The sequence below is a fragment of the Mirounga leonina genome, unplaced genomic scaffold (genome assembly GCF_011800145.1).
Source record: "Mirounga leonina isolate KUSES-001 unplaced genomic scaffold, KU_Mleo_1.0 Mir_180, whole genome shotgun sequence".
Taxonomy (NCBI): domain Eukaryota; kingdom Metazoa; phylum Chordata; class Mammalia; order Carnivora; family Phocidae; genus Mirounga; species Mirounga leonina.
Window position 1 is genome coordinate 6,456,734 of NW_023270469.1, and position 19,559 is coordinate 6,476,292.

The 19,559-nt window shown below is 52.0% G+C and overlaps 1 protein-coding gene and 1 long non-coding RNA gene across 2 annotated transcripts in view; one reads left to right on the forward strand and one right to left on the reverse strand.

Annotated features, from left to right (window-relative positions):
- PLCG2 (phospholipase C gamma 2) overlaps window positions 1-19,559 on the reverse strand; it is a 139,815-nt gene that overhangs the window by 41,904 nt on the left and 78,352 nt on the right. The window contains exons 10-19 of the mRNA XM_035024718.1: window positions 18,744-18,862; window positions 16,902-16,987; window positions 15,123-15,243; window positions 13,567-13,735; window positions 10,590-10,694; window positions 9,520-9,609; window positions 8,802-8,977; window positions 7,387-7,587; window positions 6,298-6,417; window positions 1,436-1,616 (exon numbers count right to left, since the gene is read on the reverse strand). Of these exons, the coding sequence (XP_034880609.1) occupies window positions 1,436-1,616; window positions 6,298-6,417; window positions 7,387-7,587; window positions 8,802-8,977; window positions 9,520-9,609; window positions 10,590-10,694; window positions 13,567-13,735; window positions 15,123-15,243; window positions 16,902-16,987; window positions 18,744-18,862 (1,368 nt within the window). The remainder of the gene's footprint in view (window positions 1-1,435; window positions 1,617-6,297; window positions 6,418-7,386; window positions 7,588-8,801; window positions 8,978-9,519; window positions 9,610-10,589; window positions 10,695-13,566; window positions 13,736-15,122; window positions 15,244-16,901; window positions 16,988-18,743; window positions 18,863-19,559) is intronic.
- Window positions 1,337-4,942, forward strand: LOC118023529. Its single transcript, XR_004682836.1, has 3 exons — window positions 1,337-1,355; window positions 3,466-3,527; window positions 4,317-4,942. It is a non-coding gene; the product is annotated as an uncharacterized LOC118023529 (long non-coding RNA).

Below are 19,559 nucleotides of genomic sequence, written 5' to 3' on the forward strand. Positions count from 1 at the left end.
CGGAAACTGCACCCCCAAAGGAGAGAGGCCCCTGTGCCGGCCTACGCTGTGCCAGGCACTGCAGTCCTTTGTGAAAACCCAAGCCCGGGGAGCAGTGCGTGCGGGAGCTCCCCGCTCGCGCCGTATGCCTCTCCCTGACCCACGTTCCATGTCCGCGGCGGAACACGGGCCACCGCCTCCAAGGATCTGCACCATGGAAACTGGCAAATGCCATAAACCCGGACACGTCACACATCTACCGGCTCACACTGAAGACCCACCCTGCCCTGTCTGCTCTGTCCCTGTCTCTCCGAGTCCCCTCCGGGCTTGTGCCACAGCGGCTCCCTGACCTAGAACCGGCTTCCCCCACAGCTGCCCAGCCCCCACTGGTCCCTGCTGTCAGGCCTGGGCTCCCGTGCTCACCCTCCTCTGACCTTCTCCGACAGCTCCTAAGCTGTAGTCCTAAGCAGCACCCACCCTTGTTCTGTTGGCTTCTCTGTCATCCTCACTGCCCGGGACAGCTTCTTTATGTGACTGCAAGCTGTCTAGCTCCCCCGTCCAGAACCAAAATGTCCAAGGCAGGCTTTGGTCCACCACACTGCCAGGAGCCACAATCATTCCTGGCCCATGGTTGGTGTATCCTGAATCTCTTTTCAATACATCGATGAACCAGGACGCCTGGGTGGCTCAGTCGGTTAAGCGTCTGCCTTCAGCTCAGGTCATGATCCCAGGGTCCTGGGATCGAGCCCCACATCGGGCTCCCTGCTCCAAGGGGAGTCTGCTTCTCCCTCTGCCTACCACTCCCCCTGCTTGTGTTCTCTTGCTCTCTCAAATAAATAAATGAAATCTTAAAAAAAAAAAATGAATGAACCCATGTGACAGGGGCAGAGATAAGGTCTGTTCTCCGCTCAGAACCGTCCAGTGGCTCAGAATAAAAGCCAGCATCTCCCAGGGGCCTGCCCTGCACAAAGCAGTCCTTACTTACATCTACCTCAACTCTGGCTCACTCAGTGCCGGCCACACCAGCTGCTTCTCTGAGCCTCCAGGCATGCCCTCACCTCAGGACCTTTGTACTTGCTGTTCTTCCTGTCCGTAGCTGCACGGCACATTCTTCCATGAACTCTAGCGTCTGCTCAAATACCTCCTTCTCAGTGAGATCTTTCCAGAGCACGCTCGAGAACTGTAGCCCCTTCCCCATCACTGCATCCACGTCTCCACCTGCCCAGTTTTTTCTCTATAGTACGTGTCACCCTCTGACACACCATCTGTTTTTTTTTTATTTATCTCCTTTATTATCTGTCTCCCCTACACTAGACTGCAAGCAGCATGAGGGTGGGCTCTTTGTCCCCAGGACTCAAAGCAGTACTGGACACATGGTGAGTGCTCAATAAAGGTTTGCTGGAAGAACGGACAGATGAATGATACTCCCCCAATCGCGAGCGAGTCAACCACCTACCATATTGTAGCGCTCCAGGAGCTCAGGCGTCACGGGGTAGCGCAGTCGCATCTTCCGGTAGAGCGCGTGTTTCTCATAGTAGCTGACGAGCTCCACGAGGCTCTCGAAGTAGGCAGAGGTCCCCAGCACAAAGTGCCGGCCATCCCGGTGGATGCGGCAATGCTTTACCTTGCCCCTGGCCCTGGAGGGGGGCAGATCACACAGAGTTGGCAACCGAAATCCCAGAAACCAGACAGTTGTTCTACAAGCCCCGCTAATTAGAAACCACCTAGCTCTCCATCGTGAGGGGACCAGATAAATGAACAAGGGATGGCCCTCCTGGGGAATACAGTGATGCGGGTTTTTTCAACACAGATACAGAAAAAGCTGTATCTTGCAAGAAGTACGGAGTGACGGGCGCCTGGGTGGCTCAGTCGGTTAAGCGACTGCCTTTGGCTCATGTCATGATCCCAGGGTCCTGGGATCAAGTCCCACATCGGGCTCCCTGCTCCGCGGGGAGCCTGCTTCTCCCTCTCCCCCTCCCCCTGCTTGTGTTCCCTCTCTCGCTGTGTCTCTGTCAAATAAATAAATAAAATCTTAAAAAAACAAAACTAAAAAAAAAGAAGTACGGAGTGACTCAACAGCTGGCTTCTCTTGTCTGCCCACTCCGCCCGGCCCCAGTTACAGGACTTGACTTTGGGAAGGTCCTGGTGTCCAGATCAGGGTCAGCAAACAATGGCCCAAAGGCCAAATGTGGCCCCCGCCCTCGCTTTTGTAAATAAAGTTTTATTGAAACACAGCCACGTTCATCCACTTCCGTGTTGCCCGCGGCTGCTTTCACCCTACAGAGGGAGACGCTGAGTTGCTACAACAGAGGCCACAGGGCTCGCCAGGCCTGTGATCTTTACCCTCTGGTCCTTTACAGGAAATGTTTGCTCATCTCTACTCCAGAACTCTGGGATTTGATGCCCAAATCCTTAAATCTTATCTTCAGTGGCCCAACTACTACAACCATGAATTTCTTTTTTTTTTCCAAAAAGCAAACCAATCTTTTATTGCCTCACCCTGCTGACACAAGAGGTGGGAAAACCCCCCCAAAAAACCCCCACAATCTTCAGTCTTACTAGCTTTTATCAGCAAGAACAGAAACATTTAGGAAATTAAGCTTTGACCCTACCTTTACAGCCAAAAAGCATCTTCTTAAACTGTCTCAAGGCATAATTACAGTGAACTACTCGTCTTTTAAAAATTTTACACGTTGGAGGGGTGCCTGGGTGGATCAGTCGGTTAAGGTCGTGAGATGGAGCCCTGTGAGATGGAGCCCTGTGTTGGGGTCCTGTGCTGGGCGTGGAGCCTGCTTGGGATTTTCTCTCTCCCTCCTCTGCCCACCCCGCCACCCCCCGCCAAGCTTGTGCTCTGTCTCTCAAATAAATAAATACACATATTTTGCACCATAAAGACACTTTTTGTTTTAAAAAACACATACTGTTAAGCCATTTCTTCAGTAAGTCCTGTAAAAGTGCTAAAAGATTTCTGCTTCAGTGGCTTATTTGCAGTGATATTTCATTAGTTTTTCTTAAAAAAAAAAAACAGAAACAAAAAACACTGCTGAGCAGACAAGTTGCAAGATAAAATATAGTATGATCTCATTTGTATTTTTTAAAATTAAACGTTTAAAAAAGGGGAATCCCCACACACAAAATGGCACTGTATTTTCTATAGGTACATATACATGGAGGTCATTTTGGGTTTTCTGGTTTTTTGTTTGTTCGTTTGTTTGTTTGTTTTGGAGTCCACATAGAGACACCAGTTAGAAAACTGTGCTTTCCACCAGAACAAGGACCCAGATGGGAAGGACCACAGGGGGCTTAGCTTTACTGCGATGTCTTAATTTTTTGTAAGAATATATTCACGTAATTAAGAAATTTTAAACTTTTTACAAAAGCTCCCTAGGGCAGGGAGGCTCTAGGGCATGGAGGTTAGTTAAGAGTGGGGGTCAGGTTCCAGTTCCTTCTGGTAGCCTGACTGCACCTCTGTCTCCTTGTCCACAGTGCCGGGGATGGACCGTTCCTGTGTCAAGGCAAGTGTTAACACCGCCATCTGACAGCCCAGGGTAAGCCCTCTGCAATGTGTCCGGCACCCCGAGGGTAACCCATACATGAATGGCTAGGAAAACAGAATCAAGGTCAAGCCAAAACGAGCTTCCCTGGCGAGGGAAGAATCAAGAAGGGAGGCAGAACAGGGCTAAGCATGAATCGCACCTTCCAGCCCCCTGGCTGCTACACGCCAGTGGATGCTGTGACCTGAGGTCCTACTCAGCTCTGCCAAGAAGCCCCTGCTCCCATGTCCCACTGAGGTCCACTTCCCACTGATCACACCTAGACAGCAGCTTCATCTCTTTGCATAGACTTGAAAGCAGACACCTGTCCTCTCCTGTAGGGATCTATCCAGTTCAGTCTGTGTTCTCAGAGCCTAGAACACCACCTGGCACAGGAGAGGTGATATTGGGGAGGCGGGGCGAGGGAGGGAGGGAAAGTTCCTGCAGACCTGTGTTCTCCCTCTGCCTGGAGCACATCCCCACCTGGTCCCCCTAGAACCCCTGCTCACCCTCTGTCACCTGCCCGACCTCCCTCTGTGGCACTTACTGCACAACATTATAGCGATGCGTTTATGTGTCAGACTCTCCTGCCCCAGGCAACACTTCTCAGTGAGGGAGAGTGACACCCATCCCACACCCTGACCATAGTGGGTTAGAAAGTCTGTGTGTCCAGGCCGGTGGGGGGGGGGGGTCATCTTTGACTATTACAGTGGCCGCGCCCCCAACAGGCATGCAGTGGGTGGAGACCAGGGACGTTCACCATCCCAACACAATGGAAACAGCCCTCCCCTCCTCTCCTCCTAGAGACTCCAGGACCTCGTCACTGGCTCGTTCAGCCGGCAGGTCCTGACCACCTGCCGTTGGCGAGGCAACGCTAAGCAGGAGGGAACTGCTCCAGAGAACACGCGAGTAACGGGACATTTCTCATTCTCGTTCTCAGCCAACTGTTGGCCTCATGAGCGCAAAGACTGGGCGGTTTGTATCACTTCGGTGTTTCTGGAGCCCAGCACAGAGCCTGGCACATAGTAGGTGCTCAGTGAACATTTACTGATCCCTAAAAATATATAAACTCCAGCTTTTAGGGTACCACCAATCTCACGGGAAGGGCAGATGTGCAAACAGAATGGTGGACGTATAAAATCAAGCCTCCATCTGGGGATCCCATCTTCCTCCACATGGTTCCAGGGAAGTGATTCCAACCCATGGCCAGCTTGCAGGTCCCCAGTCAGAACCATGAAGCCCAGCTCAGGCCAGGCCAGGGGGAACGGATGTATCACAGGACTCGTCTTTTCTACTAGACACTGGTTCTCAAGGTGGAGCCAATGCGGAGTAGCTCCAGGACGCACAGAACCAGTCTCCCGAGGACTGCCAGCTGAGACGTGGATCCAGGCCTGCTGGAAGCCAGCTTCGCCTCTTGAGCGTCTCAGCAAGTAACCAATAAATGCCACCTTTTTTGGCTGCTTGGCCACTGAGTTTGGTTTCTGTCACTCGCACCCCAAAGCACCCTGAATGACAGGACTGCAGCACAACTCAATCCCCGACACCCAACACGCTGGCTGGTACAACAGATATTCACTAAACATGCCCAGTCCCATCCGGGTGGCGGAGGCGCCACCGGGAGCTTCGGGGCAAAGGGCAAGGCGCCGAAGCCAAGGAGCCCAGAGCCTCCCTGTTGGCAGCACAAAGCACAGAGGAGCCCCGCGGCCTGGAGCCGACACACAGCAGATGCTCGGTAAATGGCAACGATAATCACCATCACCGCCACCACCCACTCACCCAAGAAGGCAGGAATGACGGGGGAAGAAGGGGGCGGCCCGGTAGGGTCGCCAAGGGGATGGGCCAGGGCAAGAGCAACGGAAGGAACAGGAGCAGCCTGGGTGTACCAGGGCCCCTATAGTGCAGCCGGTCACCATCATCACCACGTGGGAATGTGGGTCCGGAGCTTCCACCTCTTCCCACTTCTCCTAAGAAGAAATCTAAATTTTCAAGTGAAATTCCCCAGTATTTAACATAACCATGCAGGCTGAGGCTCAGTTTAGCCCGTAAGCCTCTTCAGACCTCACCAAGAGAGCAGGCTTTGAACATGGATAAGTCCAAGTCTGCAATTCTGCCTCAGCCCAGGACTAGGCTGTGTGGCTCTAGACAGGTCGCTTAACCTCTCTGGGCCTCCATTACTTGTAGTACCTCACCTACCCCCCTCATGGGCTGCAACGAAGGACTCAGGCAGATGAAGCCCCAGCATCAGCCCAGGGTCTGGAACGTTAGTTAGGAACTCAATACACTGGGGCAGGGGAGATGGAGGGACAGTGTAATGAACTGGGTCTGAAACCCCCCCCAACACTGTCACTGGTGGAAACCAGAGGAATCAGGGGTCTTGGGGTGGAATTAAAGTAGAGAACCACAGTCCTAGAGATGGTTGGTCCATACGGCCTTCCCACTGCCAAGGCCGGGTGGCAAGGGCAGAGGGGAGGAAAGCTGGTCTGTCACGTCACTGCTCTGGGCTACTGGGGCTGCCTGGGTGCAAATCCCAGCTCCACCACTTACTGGCTGCACGTGTCAGCAAGTTACTTAACCTCTCTGTGCCTCGGTTTCCTCCTCTGAACAGTAAGGATCATGGTCGCAAAGTTGCTGGAAGACAGAATGAGTCCGCAGCCAGGTGCTACTCTCAAGGGCGCAGACCCGGGCCCCACGCCCTGACAGCTCCCGTTAGCGGCTCCTGCTCTCCACCCCGTCCTTCCCAGGCCTCCCCTGGCGAGCGAGAGCCGGCCCCCACCCGCCCGCTCACCTGAAGGTGATGGCGTAGGAGTCGGTGCCCTCCCGCCTCCGGATGAGGAAGGCGCCGTCCCGGGGAACCCTCATCAGCATGTCCTCTGCTTCCCCGCGGCTCAGCCCGTCATAGTACCACCTGCAGCACGGGGACACGGCCACGTGAGAGAGCCACCCACGGAGGGGGCGGCACTGGGCTCTGAGGACACCTGGAATATGACCCCAGAAACCACCATGGAACTTGCACCGTGGGCTTCCCCACCCAACAACGCCGCTGAAGACAGCGATTTTTTTTAGGAGACCACCAAGATGTAGCTCGGGTAAAACATGCCTACAGTAGGTCTGCTTAGAGCACGAGAGAATAAATTTAACTTAACTGTATCCTCCCACCCCATCAGCCTGACTCAGGGCCAGCATCCATCACCGCAGAGAACAGAAAATCGGAGGCAGAGAACACAGGGAACAGAGTTTTAGGAAGGTCTTTTGGTCTGGCTGGTCTTTGGTTACTTTCAAAGATATGAAATAGCAAATTTTAAAAGGCAATCCATACGAATATAGACAAAAGTAAGAAAGCTGCTATAAGTTACAAGGCCTCTCAGTAATGTACATTTTAGCAGGCTTGTGCTTAAAAAGAGCTCCCCCCGCCCCACCACTTATTTCCAGAATTGGTTAACCCTTTGCAAGGCATAACTAATATTCATTTCACTGGATAAAAAATGAAGGGTAAATGTGTCCAGTTACTTTCCTTCTTGTTCACTTTCAGAGTGAACAGGAATGAGCTTTGACAAGCAGAATGACATCACCCGGCCAAAATTCACCTCCAAAAATCATCACCCGAGAGCTCAGGACTGTGAAGGTAAAGGAGAAGAAGGGCAGGGAGAGGCCAAAGGAAAGAGAAAATAGGGGGAGTAGGTGATTGGAAACTGGGGCCATCCTGGGGAATTTAAGAGATCCCGGGGGACCTGGGTGAGGGGCCTCGTGGGAAGCTGGGCCCCAGCACACCCACAAGACTGGCTTTTCTGACTGGGAAACCCAATCCGCCTGGGCGTCGGCACCCACTAAACCTGGCGCTTGAGGTCTGCTGCCCTGGGAGCACGGGCGCACGTACGGCTTTGACTCGTGGGGGTTGGGGTTGGGCACAGGGTCGGTGAGCCGAAGCTCGAACTCCGTGCAGCGCAGGTGCGTCTCCCGGTAGTGCTGGATGAGGGCATACATGCTGGTGAACATGATGTTGTCAGTCAGGAAGTACTTCATGGTCCCACCCTCCATGGTGGAACGGATCCGGCAGTGCTGGACCCGGCCAGACCGCCTGTAGGGAGACAGACAACATTAGCACCGAGGCCGGGCCCACCGGCCCTGCCTACACCCAGGGTGTCAGAGAACGTGGCGAGGGAGGGAAGGGGGGGTGGCCAGGACTGCGGCCAGGGGCACTGATGGGGAGGCACTATGTGCGGCCACACAGGCCTCCCTCTGCTCTTAGAACAGGCTTGGGCTTTAGCGCCTGGCTTCCAGAACATTCTACCTACTTCGTCCACCTACTTTTACCTACATAACTCCTAACTCTGGAGCCAGATGGCCTAGGTGTAAATCCTGACTCAGCCAGTTATGTGCTAAGTGACCTTGAACAAGTGACTTGTCCTCTCTGAGCCTCCACATCATCATCCTTGTGGTCTGTCCTCGCTAAGCTGTCCTGAGGACTGAACAAGGTCACACACAAAATGTGCCTAGAATGCTGCCTGGCACATGGGAAGCATCTTGTAGGTGTGAGCGGTCACTATTATAGGTATGTTGTTATAATGTGTCTCCATGGAAACACCACTTCTTGCACGAAGTCTTCCCTGACCACTCCGGCCCCCAACATTACATCAAGTCCTGCTCTTACGGACTTCTGTAACATTTAGCATTTTTTGCATTGCACGTATCACAACTATAATTATAGAGAATCGATTCCTTTTTCATTGTCTAATTCCCTGACCAGACTCTAATCTCCATCAGGACAGGGATCCTGTCTGTCTTATCGTTGTGCCCAGCACAGAGCAATCACTCAATGAATACCCTTTAGTGAATGAAGGTACTAATGAGTGAGTGAGTGAGAAAGCTCACAACAGCTCCATAAAGCAACCTTTAGAATCTCTATTTTAGGAACAAGGAAACAGAGATTGCAGGAGGTTGAGTGACTTACCCAAGGGCACCCCACCTGCTCTAGAGCCAGGACTGGAGGGTTGGGGGTGTGTGAGGCCACACTGTCCTTAGTGCAGGGTCAGATCCTGTCTTTACTTAAAATGTTGATGATACTGTGTTCATCACAGATTTTTCATTACTTCTGATTTTTAAAAAATACTGCATTGAAATACCACTAATCTTGATTGCTAAGTGTCCTGGGCCACCCCTGCCCCGCACAGATTCCTAAATGAAGCTTGGGGTTCTGGTCTAGGCCTGAGCTCGCACAACTCACAGCATGCTCTCCCCCACTCCGCCCCCGCCGCCCCGGCCAGCTGCGAGGGGAAGGCGGCATGCCCCTACCAGAAGGACAGGGTGTAGTCATTGGGGAAGGTCTTGCTCTCCCGCACCAGGAAGGTCCCATCCTTGCCCCCCGTCTCCGCACAATATTCCTGCAGCAGCTTCTCGGCACTCGTCCTCTTCTCTACCTTCTTGTGGAACCACTCCTCCCCAAAATGCAGCTCCGTGGGGGGTGTATCCTGGGCCACAAAGAGAGGAGCAGTTTCTGAAAACCTGGCTCGGGACTGGAGAGCAGACAGGCCGGCTTCAGCTTGCCCTCACCCCAAGAGGTCTGGGAAGACGGCTTCCACTGCCCTCCTTTGCCTGCCACCATGGGTGGTGGCCTCCTGGAGTCCTAAGACATGGGCTAAGGGGTCCCTGGTACAGGTTTCAACTCTACTGCACAAGGAATCTGAGAGCGATAATGCCCAGGGCGCTGCACTCAAGAAACAGCACCAAGGATGGCCAGGAGCTGGAGGGGAGAGGGCAGGAAAGCTGGGAATGAGGCTGGAGGTGGGGCTGGACAGAGCATCCAAAGGTCCTCCCCTCCCACTCAGAGCACAGGCCCATCAGGCCCTTCAGGGAGCAGGGAAGAACCGCTTGAATCTCATTGGTTGCCCAGCCAGCCAATCAGAAAAGAGCCAGGCAGACCTGGGTACCAAAGAGGCAACTCCTTGGGCTGAGGATGTTGGGGCCTGGGGGCCATGGGAGCGAGGACAGGTTGGGAGGCTGTGTCCCCTACCTGGGGCAGCTCCTCTTCTGCAGTCTGTTCAATATCGTCACTGAACGACAGCTTGGCGTTAGCGATGGCACAGTAGTGCCGAGTCCATTTCTAGAAAGGGAAACCAGCATTAGCTCTGCCCTCAGCCTCTGCCCCATCAAGTCTGGGGCCCCGCCCAGCATGACGCCAGGATTTACGAGGGATGCACCTTTCCCGCTTTTCTTGGACATTTACGGTGGTTCCATGGAATTCCATCCCCTTCAAGACGTTTCTTTTAAGACATCTATTTTTGGGTTCTTTGGGCATTTTCAGGACTTTTTAAATTCACTGTGTCTAAGGGTTGATACAACTTAGTATCAAATTTCTAGTTCATGTTTATTTAATGTGAAGCCTTTTATGAATGATGGGATTGTCTTTTGGGTCTCGTGACTGTCTTTTTCTATTACCTCCACTTTTTATGACTTTCAAGATTCCTCAGCCCGTTTGTCTAGCGACTCTTCAATGTCTGTGACTTAATCCTTTATTTAAGCATTAACAATTGTTAGTATTTCTAGGATGTAAGGACAGAGATATCAAAATATATGCAAATGGATTTGTATGTTAGGTTAAGGGACGTGACAAGTGGCATTAGCATTCACAATGCATCCCTCTCACCAAAATAAGGGTTCTGCGGGAACTGTGCCAGATTGAAGAGCACTAAGGAGTTAGGACAACCAAATACACTGTCACATCCTGGATTGAACCCTGGACCAAAAAAAGGACATCAGGAGACCAACTGGTAAAACTGAAATAAGGTCCATGAATTAATTAGTGGTACTGCACCAATGTTCATTTCCTGCTTCCAATAATTATACTCTGGTTAAGGAGGACGTTAGTATTGGGGGAAGCTGACTGAAGGGTATGTAAAAATTCTTTGTGTGTGTGCATGTAAATGCATAGTATGTTATGTGGAATATAAAGTAATTTCAAAGTAAAATAATAATGCAAAAAAAAAAAAGGTCAAAATGGGAGTAAGATAGGAATATTCTCAGAGTTCTCTAGTAGGCCTCAGATGCACTCAAGGCTCTGAGAAGGGGTACAAGGAGACCCACCTGGTCGATGGAATCCCACATGTACAGTTCACCCTGTTGCTTGTGCTCATCTTTCTTGTCCTCCATGTCGACATCCACGTCGCCTCGGGGGCCCAGCTTCTTATGCTGAGGGGAAAAAATACACATAGCCTGTCTCCTTCAAGACCCCAGTTTAGGATCTTTGAGCCAGCAAGCATTCATCCACATCAGCCAGCCAGCCAGCATCTATCTGCAGCATCTACCTCAGGGCCTTTGCACTGCCCGTTCTCGCTGCCTGGTTTCTCTCTCACTACATTCAGCTCTCTGCTCAGTGTCACCTCCTCAGATGAGCTTTCCCCGACTACTTGATCTAAAAATAGCCTCCACTCCCCTTTCCACCCCTGTCACTCTCTGGCCCCTGGGACTTATTTTCCATATTCTTGGCCCTTTGTGTATCTATGTGTCTATCTGTATTCTGTCTTCCCTGCCAAAAAATATAAGCCCCATCAGGGCAGGACTTTGTGCTGTCCCCTGTTGAATCTCCTGTGGCAGTTCAGCAAATAGGAAGTGCTCAATAAACATTCAATGTATCAGCAATACCACCCGCATGCCCCACATTCTCTGGCACACACAGGGAAAGGCAGGAACAGCCGTCCGGGAGCCCAGACTGCAGGGCAGTGGACTGCACACTGGGGATGCAGAATTAAGCTGCTTTATCAGCTGTGTGACCCTGGGCAGGAGGCTGCACTTCTCTGGGCCTCACAGTTCTCATCAGTGAGACTAAAACAGCGACTACAACAACCTACATCCAGGTGAGTACTGACGCCCACCCAGGCCAGTATTTGTAAACCCTTGATTCTGGTGGCCCGGTGGAGGGAGCTCAGGATTGGGAGTCTGTCCGGGGCTGGAGTGTGGGGCCTTACTCGCTGTGACAACTAGTCTCAGTCTCAGTCATTTCCTCTGTGAAATGGGGTTAACGACAGCCCCTGCTGCGTCCTGTCAGCCCATGGGCGTGAAAGACACCTGTCAACACTGAGGCATGATGTATTTCATTTTGAATGGCCTTGAATTACTTCTTGGGCAGGAACGAACCACAACCTCAGCTAAGCCACCTTCTAGACCTCAAGGTCCCCAACTGGAAAGTGGGCATGGGGCCTGGGACTTGCCACCTCTCAGGGCTGTAGGAGACTGGATAGTATTTAGTGTCACACCTAGCCAGGCTCACAAATGCTATTCCTGCCCTCTTTCCTGAAACAGGAGTGAGCCAAGAAGTACCACTGGGAGGCAATGGGTGCTCTGACCAGGGCTGTAACTACGTCACACCCTAAAACAAGAGCCAGAAAATCTCTGGGGACACACAGAGAACAGTCCCAAGAAAGCGAAGCTACAGAGAAATGCAGACTCACTGACCTAATGCCTGAGAAGCTGTAGACCCTCCCAAGCCGAGCTCCTTCGGCTTCTAGTCCTGCCTTCCCCAGGCTGGAAGTTTCCCTTGGTGTCTCAGGGAGAAGTGCCCCAGGGTCTTAGTCAAATCCTGCAGATAGGCTGGTGCTTTTACCCTGAGGGCACCAACACCCCATCCTCTGGATGAACCTCTGAGAAAGCCCCCTCACGCCATTTGGCACATCTCTGTTGACAGGTCTGTCTCCCCACTAGACCATGACCTCCTGGCACACAGGGATTATACCCAGTGCATCTTGATGGCTCAGTGACAATCTAGGGAATGTGCCCTGCGTTCACACCACCACACGTTTATGGATGTTATTCCCCCAACCTGAGAGCACTGCCCCCTCTCTGCCTAATAAACACCTGTCCACTCTTCCATATGAACCTGCTACTTGTCAACAAAATCCATCCCACTCCTTCTACCAATGGCCACCAACTGGAGACTTCATGTTCAGCCCCCTTTGTGGGAGATGTGGTCATGTGACAGTTCTCACACACAGGACAGGCTGGGAAATACCAAACTGACATCCTGCTTATTTGCAGAAATTGCGGACCTTGGACACACTCACGTTGCCCTTTCTATGGGCTGGAGCTCAAATGAGCCTACAACCCAACATCACCCCCCCCCCAGGGCAGAGTCCACCCAGTTTCTGTACCAGGGACCTCCTTCAAAGGTGGTGAAGACGATGGACCCCTTTCTCAGAACAACATTGACAATGCATAGAATAAGAAAAACTACACTAAAATACAGTTATTAACATATCAAATATTTATAATATAAATAGATGTGCTTCCTTACTTTTTATATAAGATCTAGAGTCAAATCTATTAACCACCATAATTTCAAAGTAGTGATGAGGACAAGATCATTTTGAGATATTTGTAGTAACTGTAAACATGATATGAAAATATCCACGATTTCCGCTGGTGACAAAGCCCCAAGTGGCTTGTTGCCAATATTCACAATGGAAGGAAACGTTAAGTTTTACTTACAGGTTAATAAAAGTAAAGAGGCAACATTTTCCCCCAAAGTTCACACACTACCATACCCCAGATTCTAACTGTGGCTTCTCTGGAGGGGTCTACAGAACCTCAGCTGAAAATCCTTTCCCTAGGAGACTGCAGAACAAGCTAAGAGGATGCTGGTTCCCTTGATAGCCTTGTGGACCAGAGCTCAAACCTTCTAGAACACTCTCCCTCAGCCAAAGAAGAAATGACCTCTCCTATGCTTTAAGCCACTATTTTTCTGGTCTTAGTAATACAGATCCCCTCTCCCTGGTGTCCCCGGCACTCTCGGGCACGGCTGATCCTTCATCCCTCCCCATAGCACTTGGCAAGCCACCGCCTTCGTCCATTAGCACACGCAGCCTTTCGGGGCAACTGTCCACCTCCAGTCCATGTCCATCTCACACACTGGACTGGGACACAGAGGCACCTAGAAGTGAAACGACCTTGCCCAGCGTCGCTGAGGGAGTTAGCAAGGAGAGCTGGTGTGAGTCCAGGCAGCGGGACCAGGAGCCTGGGCTCCGAGCCACCTGGTCTCCGGAGTGACAGGCCACCCAAGGCCACCTACCTTGATGATGATCTTCCCCCGCAGCTGGCTGGGCGAGGGCAGCTGGTCCGCGCTGGCCTCCGTGGGCTTCATCAGCAGCTGGTCGCCAAACACCTCCTTGAACACCCTGGCCATGTGGCGCTGCTGCTCCACACAACAGTGCTCCTCGATGGACAGGATCACTGGGAAGCTGTGTGCGGGCGGAGCAGCTCAGCTCAGCAGGGGGGCGCGGCAGGGCCGGGAACCAGAGGTCACTGGTGTCCCCAGCCCGCCTCCTCCCCACGCCAGAACCAGGGCGGCACTTGCACTTTGGGCCTGTAGGGGGCGCCAGCGCTCAGCTGAAGACTTGTTGGGCGCCAGCAGAGGATGGAGGCGGGGTGTGTGTGTGTGTGTGTGTGTGTGTGTGTGTGAGAGAGAGAGAGAGAGAGACCATGTGTGACTGTGTGTGTGACTGTGTGTGTGAGATTGACTGTGTGACTGTGTGTGACTGAGTGTGTGTGACTGTGAGAGAGACTGTGTGTGACTGTGACTATGTGATTGTATGTGTGTGAGAGAGACTGTGTGACTGTGTGAGACTGTGTGTGGCTGTGACTGTGTGTGACTGTGTGAGACTGTGTCGCTGTGACTGTGTGAGACTGTGTGTGAGAGAGACTGTGTGGCTGTGACTGTGTGACTATGTGACTATGTGTGAGACTGTGTGTGACGTGACTGTGTGTGACTGTATATGACTGTGTGTGACTGTGTGACTGTGTGTGAGACTGTGTGGCTGTGACTGTGTGTGACTATATGTGACTGTATGTGACTGTCTGTGACTGTCTATGTGTGTGTGTGTGTGAGACCATGTGTGACTGTATGTGACTGTGTGTGTGTGTGAGACTGTGTGTGGCTGTGACTGTGTGTGACTGTGTGAGACTGTGTGTCGCTGTGACTGTGTGTGACTGTGTGTGAGAGAGACTGTGTGGCTGTGACTGTGTGACTATGTGACTGTGTGTGAGAGAGACTGTGACTGTGTGTGACTGTGTGTGACTGTGTGAGAGACTGTGTGTGACTGTATATGACTGTGTGTGTGTGTGACTGTGTGAGACTGTGTGTCGCTGTGACTGTGTGACTGTATGTGACTGTATGTGTGTGTGTGAGACTGTGTGTGACTGTGTGTGACTGTATATGTGTGTGTGTGTGAGACTGTGTGTGTGACTGTGTGACTGTGTGTGACTGTGTGTGAGAGAGACTGTGTGGCTGGACTGTGTGACTATGTGACTGACTGTATGTGTGTGAGAGAGACTGTGTGACTGTGACTGTGTGACTATGTGACTGTATGTGTGTGAGAGAGACTGTGTGACTGTGTGTGACTGTGTGTGACTGTGTGAGAGAGACTGTGTGACTGTATAGGACTGTGTGTGTGACTGTGTGAGACTGTGTCGCTGTGACTGTGTGTGACTATATGTGACTGTATGTGACTGTCTATGTGTGTGTGTGTGTGTGTGTGTGAGAGACCGTGTGTGACTGTGCGTGCATGCACGAGGGCGTCTGTCCACCTTTCCCTTAAAGACGAACCACCAGGGAATCAGTCAACGGACCTTGAAGTGACAAAGGCATGGTCTTTGATGGCCTGCACGACATCATCAAACTTGATCTTGGTGGTCCGTGTCCAGCCGTGGTAGATGATGGGCTTCCCGTCGGGCCCGTCCCAACAGTCCACTGAGGGAAGAAACGTGTAGTCGCCACACCCGCTGTCTCTCCCCACCTCGAGAGCCCACTGATGGCAGCCACACTGGGGGGGGGGGGGCGGCTGAAAGCTCGGCCCCGGCCCCCCACCAGGGCTCAGTCACCAGGACATGGGGGCCACACCCAGTAATTCCCCTCGGGGGCCGGCAGCACGAGGACCCCTGTTATCTGTGTACATGCATTACTCATGCAGTTACGGGAAGACTCTGGTTGCTTAACTAAAGGTCCCCAATACATTTGTCCCAAAGAAACTAATTTCAATGTTTCCTTTTTTTTTTTTTAAGAGATTTATAATGTGGGATTTTTTCTGATTTCACTTGGCTTGCTTTTTCTGCTAATGGAAATAAGAGCAATGAGACATTTACTTTTTTAAAGTTCACAGGAAAATATTCAAACAGAACTAGATTATGCAGAAGGTGAACATCCCCTCTATTTTCAACCCCCAGAGGTAAGAGGAGCGGACCGTTTCAAACTTGATTTTTTCACGTTTGCTTCTTTCTGGGGTGGGGGGCATACACCAGGCAAACGTCTATAGGAATCAGTGCCACTCGAGTCTGATGCTCTGATGAATGTGCTTGATAAAACTGGAACTTCCATCAGTGCTCTGTGCCCTTTCTCAGCCCAGTACACCCGCCCGCCTTTGGTGGCGCGGTCAGGCCGGGAGGAAGCAGTGGGCTCCTGAGCACGTCCAGGGGCCTTGATCGTCTGTGCTCGGGTGACCGTGAGCAACTATGAAAAGCAGCTGGGCCAGATGCTAAAACATGGAGGGCTCCTGCCTTCCTCAAATAACAGCCTGGAGGGAAGCTGAAGGAGAAAAGAGCGTAACAAAGCCATCTTTGGTACTGGACTCCCAGCCCAGCCACTACATCAGGACATTCTCTAGATGCCCCAAACCACTGCCCCAGGGTTTCTTTTTTTTTTTATGTTATGTTAATCACCATACATTACATCATTAGTTTGTTTGTTTTTTTTAAGATTTTATTTATTTATTTGAGAGAGAGAATGAGATAGAGGCAGAGAGAGCACGAGAAGGGGGAGGGTCAGAGGGAGAAGCAGACTCCCCGCCGAGCAGGGAGCCCGATGTGGGACTCGATCCCGGGACTCCAGGATCATGACCTGAGCCGAAGGCAGTCGCTTAACCAACTGAGCCACTCAAGTGCCCTACATCATTAGTTTTTGCTGTAGTGTTCCATGATTCATTGTTTGTGCATAACACCCAGTGCTCCATGCAGAACGTGCCCTCCTCAATACCCACCACCAGGCTAACCCATCCTCCCACCCCCCTCCCCTCTAGAACCCTCAGTTTGTTTTTCAGAGTCCATAGCCTCTCATGGTTCATCTCCCCCTCCGATTTCTCCCCCTTCATTCTTCCTGCCCCAGGGTTTCTGACTCCAACCCGGCCAGGCTTGACACCATACCTCGTCCTGGGGGGAAATCTTCTGGGGAAAGGTGCCTAGCATTTGGTGGCCACGTCCTCCACCCCGAGATGCTACGGGCACCCGGGTCCTCCCTTTGCCTGTCCCACTCACCCCCACGACTCAGGCCTTTCAGACAACAAAAAGCATCGAGCAGCTACTTGGCAGACCTCAATTCACCGTAAGTGTCATCTCCACCAGGAAAATGATACTCACGCTCAATGCAGCGACAGCCCATCCGTAGGCAGCGGATATATGCTTCCGTGGACGACTCGCTCCGCAGCTGATCACCCGTGAGGTACCTGAGGGAGAGGAGGCGGTGGCCATGTGGGGGCAGGGCTGCACCTTGGGGCATCCTGGGGAACTTCTCAGCCCAAGTGCCCAACATCCTGAATCCTTCCTGTCTAAAAGATCCATGGTTGGGATCTGGGCCAGACACAAGCAATCGTGTGGCCACACCAGTCACGAGCTTTAGGCTCAAGGCCAAAATCGCAGGATGTGGACAACAGCCACCTTGGCGATCCTAGGCAAGAGTCGAGACTGTGTATTCTTTGGAGGAGAACTTGGTCAAAGGGTATCAGGAGTGAAACTGACATGTGGCAATCAATTAATGACCCTACTACCCCACCCACCACCACCATGGTGCCCACTAGGAGGCCCTTAGTCCAATGATGGGCCACCATTTTGGTATCAGGGCTCCAGGCCAGGCACAGGTCTTGAAGAACTATTGCTGGAATTCACTATGCTTTGAACCCTGTCCACCAAAACTGACATAAAAATGCGTATTTGGATGCACCTTCCTCCTCTCCATGTCCGCACCCCCCCCCACCCCTTTTAAGAGTTCACATTCCTTCACGATCCTCCAGGTTTGGTAGGATTCAGCACTCTAAGCCAACGGACATGGTGGGAAAGAGAGAATCATGCAATCAATTTGCCTCCAAGAAGATGTCACCTTCCAAAATGCCGTCTCTCTGACTCCTGCCTGTGGTGACACTTGGGAAGGTACCAATCTGCCAGGTGCCCAGGCCCCAAGACTTTCACCCTCTCACCTTACAAGCAGACTAAATAGGGGAACCTGAGTGCAACATTCACTCCTCCCTTCCAGTCTACCCTCTCTTTTGCAATCAGGATAATCTTCCAAAAATGTGAACGTGAGTGTGTTGCTCTCTGGTTTCAAAGCCATCAGTGGCTCCTACTGCCAAGTGCCCTTTGCTGTGATTTAAACGGTCCCACTCAAGCAGAACTGCTGCCCTCCTCTCCTGCCACTCGCCCTCCTCTCCTGCCACTCACCCTCCTGGATTCTACAGTCCAATCCCCCTCAGTTCCTCCTGCCCCTGGACCTTTGCACGTGTGGTTCCTCCTTGCCTCACCACCTGTTCTCTCATCAACTCCTGTTGATCCTCGAATCAAAGGAGGCCTTTTGGGGTACCTGGGGGCGGGGCTCAGTCGGGTGGGTGTGCTACTCTTGATTTCAGCTTGTGATCTTGGGGTCCTGGGATCGGGCCCTGCATGGGGCTCCACACTTGGCGGGGAGTCTGCTTATCTCCCTCTCTCTCCCTCCCCCTCTGCCCCTCCCCCAGCTCATGGGCTTGCGCTCTCACTCTCTAAAATAGATAAATAAATCTTTAACACAAAACAGAACAAAACAAAGGAGGCCTTTTCCCCTCCAAGTACATGAGGACAGAGGTGCTCCTGCTCTCTTCCCTGCTGTATCCCCAGCACCTGCAAGCACAGGGCCCAGCACAGGGCACACACTCAATATCAGCTCAATAACTCATTCAGTTGCTTTGCCGTGGCTACTAAGAGCTGTCCGTGAAAACCAGCTTTGCCAACTTGCTTTTTAGGGTCATAGAAAAAAACGTGATTATTGCAAATACCAACTGGGAAAGGGCTGGGTGCATTCCCATGCCCCTTCCAGAAGCTTTCGTACAATCTAGTCTGAGGAGTGTGGCCTTGCACTCTGCCCGCTCCCACACGCTTCACCAGAGCTGGGCACTGGCGCCCCACCACCCCGCCCTTCAGCCGCCCGGCCCATCACAGGCTCACCGAGAAACTCACGTGTTATGCGAAGAGGAGATCCAGTAATGGGACAAGGGGTTGTTCATGTCCTGCATGTCCACCACGTCGTACTTCTCATCCCAGATGCTGTTCTCCCGCGAAAACAGGTACGTGAGGAACTAGGAAAGTCACAGAGATGAGATCCTCATGAGGATGATGAGGATGGGTGGGGCCTGGATCTTTCTGGTCTCGGCCAACACAGGGAGATGGCAGATCTGATACGGGAACTCATAAGGTCTCCTGGCCTCAGGTACCCGAATTTGTAATGCAGAATGCTCCGATTGCAACAGGATATACGGACGCATGTTTTCACTCAACTGGGTAACGCTTCCCTTTGTAACGTGTAGCCTAAAATAGTTGATACAAGCATACAGGCCTCCCATGTGCAAGTTTTAAGGCATAATAAGACCATGAATATTTGTACTCAAACCACCCAACCTAAAGCAAAAGAACATCACCGGTATCCTAACATCGAAAAGGTAGGAAATTTCCTACCCCAATTCCTCATTCACTCCTTTAAAAAAAAAATCAGATTGAGTGGCACGGGGCTATACTCTGCTGCCTGGGACCAGCCTTACATGAGGCAGGAGTACTGCAGTTCTCCTCTCGGCACCCCCTCCCTGCTGCTTCACCCCATCGACCTTCAAATCTGGTCACTGTGCTTGTGATTGCTGGACGCTCCCTGGCAGCAGACGTCCTCTGGCAGGGAATGCAAAGAACCCACCCAGGACACACAGCCCAGTAGAGAAGGATAAGCAAAACAGAAGGCTATGCTTCAGAACCTAGAAGAAAACCAGCTCTCAACCAACAGAGTCA